The 4898-nt window shown below is 29.1% G+C and overlaps 1 protein-coding gene across 1 annotated transcript; it reads right to left on the bottom strand.

Annotated features, from left to right (window-relative positions):
* Positions 1–462: 462 nt before the first annotated feature.
* Positions 463–1419, bottom strand: LOC136062547 (probably inactive leucine-rich repeat receptor-like protein kinase At5g48380). The gene has a single exon (XM_065761708.1). It carries the CDS (start codon positions 1417–1419, stop codon positions 463–465), a length of 957 nt encoding a protein of 318 aa, XP_065617780.1.
* Positions 1420–4898: the final 3479 nt, after the last annotated feature.

A 4898-nucleotide genomic window follows, 5' to 3' on the forward strand; every position in this document is an offset into this window, starting at 1 on the left:
GATATTTGACTAGAACAATGATTCAGACAAAGTGGTCAGTGATCAATCAAGAAAAGTAGACATTAACTACAAGCATGCTTCTTGATTAAATACACACAAATCTTCCTTGATTGGATAGAATGAATGGAGTGGTTAACTATTAGAATTATTAAAACTGTTCGCTTGACTACAACAAAACTATTAGAATGAGAGTCTAGTGATAGCAAATCTTTTGTGGTGCCTTATGAGTAGAATAATCGAGATGGATAAGCACAGAGAATTTTTTTTTTTCAATCGACAATGCATTCACGTAAACATTAAACTTTATGTTTTAGTCATTGGGGAAATGGTGAAAAAGAGGTGAATGACAAACAGATAATAGCAAGCAAACATAACCCAAAAGCAAATTTGTCTACATATATTTCTCAATGAAAAATATACAACTTTGTATGTCATGCATCAATTGGACTACCTAATTTCTACCTAAACAATTTCATTTGAGGTACTTGCTATTGTAATTTCTGATTGCCTCATGATCTGAGAGTCATCTGTGATGCTGTATCTCTTCCCAAGAGTACTTATTGTATTGTACAATTCAATCATTGTTGGCCTCTTACCTGGAAAGGGGTTAAGACAGGTATATGCAATTCTAAGGAATTGAAAGATTTCACCATCAAATCCTCTACCAATCAGAGATTTATCAATGACATTGTAGAGATCAGATGAAGTAGTGAAAAGATGAGTAATCCAATCAACCAAACTCCCATTTGAACTATTCGTATAATTGTTGATTTGAATGTGTTCCTTTCCTATAATTAGCTCTAGAAGCAGAATTCCAAAGTCATACACATCCTTTTTAACAAAACCCAAATCCCAAACCCCACCGTCTACAAATGAGCTATTACTTGAGTGAGTGTCATTTGAATCAATGAACATCATTCCTTCAGAACTTGATATTTTTGCCCCTCCAAAATTTGATATCTTAGGAACAAAATTATTATCAAGTAAAATAGAGTTTGAACTTAAGTTAAGATGTACTACTCGAAAATCCCACTTGTGGTGAAGCCATGCCAGGCCTCTTGCTACCCCAATTGCAATTTGAATCCTCAAAGACCATTCCAAGTTCCTATTGTTGCCTTCCCTTGCGTATAGCCAATCATAAAGATTGCCATTCGATATATATTGGTACACTAGGAGCTTTTCTTTCCTCTCATAGCAGAATCCCAAGAGGGGAACTATGTTATTGTGCCTCAATTTGCCCAAAACCAATAGCTCACATATGAATTGTTTGTCAAATGATTGACAACCATGTAACCTCTTAACTGCAAGGGGTGAACCATTTGGAAGCATTGCCTTGTACATCACCCCGATCTTTCCCAGCCCAATAGCATTGTCTGTGCAAAAATTATTTGTTGCCTCTTTGAGTTCCATAAAGTTCATTCTAATAACCATTCCCTCCAGCTGAGAATTCTGTGGATTGAATGATTTGCCACTTTGGATTACTACTAATTAAAAAAATTTATCACATGGATGTTTCATTTTAAGGGGCTGTATGATTGCATTATTTTGATCATTGTTTCACTTACCATTTTGTGTAACGTGCTACACATTCGTGAAAAACAAACACTTAAATTCCGCATATGATCACAACTTTCCATATTATTTTCATATAAAACAATACAAAATGAGGTGTTATACTCAAAACCTATAGATAGTGGCGGTTTCAAGAATTGTTTTTCTAAGGTGGCCATTAAAAAACTTAAATTATACCAAATCTAATAAAAAAAGAACTTCATATATTGACCAAAAAAGGCCACACAAACACACATGTAAAGTCCTACAATTTTCTTATTTTGAAATTATTGTATGATATTCTCATTATCAATGTTATAAGTTATATCTCTTTCAAAATTTTAGTTCAATAAAAATTTTCCTAGACTTTTTCTTTTTGTTCGTAAGGGCTTAATGTGCTATTAAGAGGACCAAAATTTAAGGACAAAGTTTAGTTACATGTTACTCAACAAATTCAAATAACTACATATTTTGAAAATCTAACCGTTAAATTGCATGTACTTTACATATTTAAAACACATATCAAATTTCATGTCAATCAGATATAATTTACGATTTGATCTAGAAACTTTTTTTTTTTATGTATAATTTAGTCTACAAAAACTCAAAATTTAAACAGTTGATTATGACATAACTATTAACTATTAATTTATCTTCTTGAAATTTTGCAAGTATGAAGAATATAAGTAAAAAATATAATTCAGTGCTGGATATGTCAAAATTTACATCCAATAATAATAAAAAAAAAAAAAATTAGTAGAGTTGTAGCCTTAGCACTTCAAGATTTGTGACCACCTTAAATATTTTTAGGGTGGTCACAAATTTTTTTTTAAGGGTAAAAAATCATAAAAGGGATTAAGTGATGCACGTTCCTATGATTTAAGGAAAAACCACATATGTAGTTGGTTAATGACATAACTATTAACTATTAATTTATTTTCTTGAAATTTTGTAAGTATGAAGAATATAAGTAGAAAATATAATTCACTAATAGATTTGTCAAAATTTAAATCCAATAAAAATAAATAAATAAATAAATAAAAAAAGTAGAGATGTAGCCTTAGCACTTAAAGATTTGTGACCACCTTAAATATTTTTAGGGTGGTCACAAATTTTTTTTTAAAGGGTAAAAAATCATAAAAGAGATTAAGTGATGCACGTTCCTATGATTTAAGGAAAAACCACATATATAGTTGGTTAATGACATAACTATCAACTATTAATTTATTTTCTTGAAATTTCGTAAGTATGAAGAATATAAATAGAAAATATAATTCACTAATGAATTTATCAAAATTTACATCCAATTAAAAAAAAAAAAAAAAAAAAAGTAGAGATGTAGCCTTTGCACTTAAAGATATAGTAACCCCAAAAGGGAAGGGGGGGGGAAAAAGAAAAGGCCTCCTCGGCCACAGTCCGAGGAGCAATCCCTCATTTGTAAGAAAACACTTAGCCATTTTTTAATATGAGTTTGGCCATGGTGATCAACGTCCGGCACCTAATCCTTTCAGCCCACTCTCTATAAATGTATTGTTTGGGCTTGTTGGGCCGAGAACCTAACATTCAACTCAAATTGAGTCCTTACAACTACATATTTTGAAAATCTAACCGTTAAATTGCATGTACTTTACGTATTTAAAACACATATCAAATTTCATGTCAATCAGATATAATTTACGATTTGATCTAGAAACTTTTTTTTTTTTTATGTATAATTCTAGTCTACAAAAACTCAAAATTTAAACAGTTAATTATGACATAACTATTAACTATTAATTTATCTTCTTGAAATTTTGCAAGTATAAAGAATATAAGTAAAAAATATAATTCAGTGCTGGATATGTCAAAATTTACATCCAATAAAAAAAAAAAAAAATTAGTAGAGTTGTAGCCTTAGCACTTCAAGATTTGTGACCACCTTAAATATTTTTAGGTTGGTCACAAATTTTTTTTTAAGGGTAAAAAATCATAAAAGGGATTAAGTGATGCACGTTCCTATGATTTAAGGAAAAACCACATATGTAGTTGGTTAATGACATAACTATTACCTATTAATTTATTTTCTTGAAATTTTGTAAGTATAAAGAATATAAGTAGAAAATATAATTCACTAATAGATTTGTCAAAATTTACATCCAATAAAAATAAATAAATAAATAAATAAATAAGGTTGAGATGTAGCCTTAGCACTTAAAGATTTGTGACCACCTTAAATATTTTTAGGGTGGTCACAAATTTTTTTTTAAAGGGTAAAAAATCATAAAAGAGATTAAGTGATGCACGTTCCTATGATTTAAGGAAAAACCACATATGTAGTTGGTTAATGACATAACTATTAACTATTAATTTATTTTCTTGAAATTTCGTAAGTATGAAGAATATAAATAGAAAATATAATTCACTAATGAATTTATCAAAATTTACATCCAATTAAAAAAAAAAAAAAAAAAAAAAAAAAAAAAAAAAATATGTCAGCCACACTTTGTATGTGAGTTATCATCATTTAAAAAAAAAAAAAAAACATTTCAAGTGAAAACAGAGGATTCTAACACTGAATGTCTATTAAAAATATTTAAGAAGTATTACATCTTTAAGGACATCTTGTCCCATTAAAATACTCCATTCCAAAGTAGCTATGGATCATTATATATTCATTGACTAAATCTGACGGCAATGACAATGTAATCTAGTAGGAGCAAAGGCAGTAATTTTTTTTGTAGTGACTCGTGTTGCATAGACTAACTATATATATATATATATTTAATTTGATAGTTGAGGATGGAAGATTTAAACTTTGAACATCTCCATTATCATCGAAAGGGAGAAAAAAAACATATTTTGTTTGTTTGAAAGTTAAACTTCGAAAGGAATGCAAATTGTTAGCACCTGATTTGCTTTGTTGGGCTTTTGATTGTAATTGAAATGGGCCTAAGCCCATTCCCAAACTCGGATATAATGTTGCTCGGCTCTGGTACTCTGTAGGAGATGGACACGGACACAGGCCTATGTAAAATGTTCCCCTCCCCTTATTAGCTTCTTCTTCTTCTTCGTAAGTAATTTGTTTTGAGAAAACTTAGTTAATTAGATTATATTAAACAGGCATGTTGCAATTGTAATCAAATTTATGAATTAAAACAATCTAAAAAAATTAACACTTAATACAATTGTCCTTTACAAGTTTACAACAAACCAACTTGATAAATAAATCCGCTTCATATATTCAATCAAAAAAATAAAATAAAATAAAATAAATCTGCTGCATAGTTTTTTACGGGTCTAGATCAGGGTTTTTTTTTTTTTTTTTTTTTTTTTTTTTTTTTTTTTTTTTATTTTTTTTTTTTTTTTTT

This window comes from Quercus suber, unplaced genomic scaffold (genome assembly GCF_002906115.3).
Source record: "Quercus suber isolate HL8 unplaced genomic scaffold, Cork oak 2.0 scaffold_425, whole genome shotgun sequence".
NCBI lineage: Eukaryota > Viridiplantae > Streptophyta > Magnoliopsida > Fagales > Fagaceae > Quercus > Quercus suber.

Coding starts and splice junctions, on each gene's coding strand:
- LOC136062547 (XM_065761708.1), bottom strand. CDS start 1,419: ATGAACTTTATGGAACTCAAAGAGGCAACAAATAATTTTTGCACAGAC.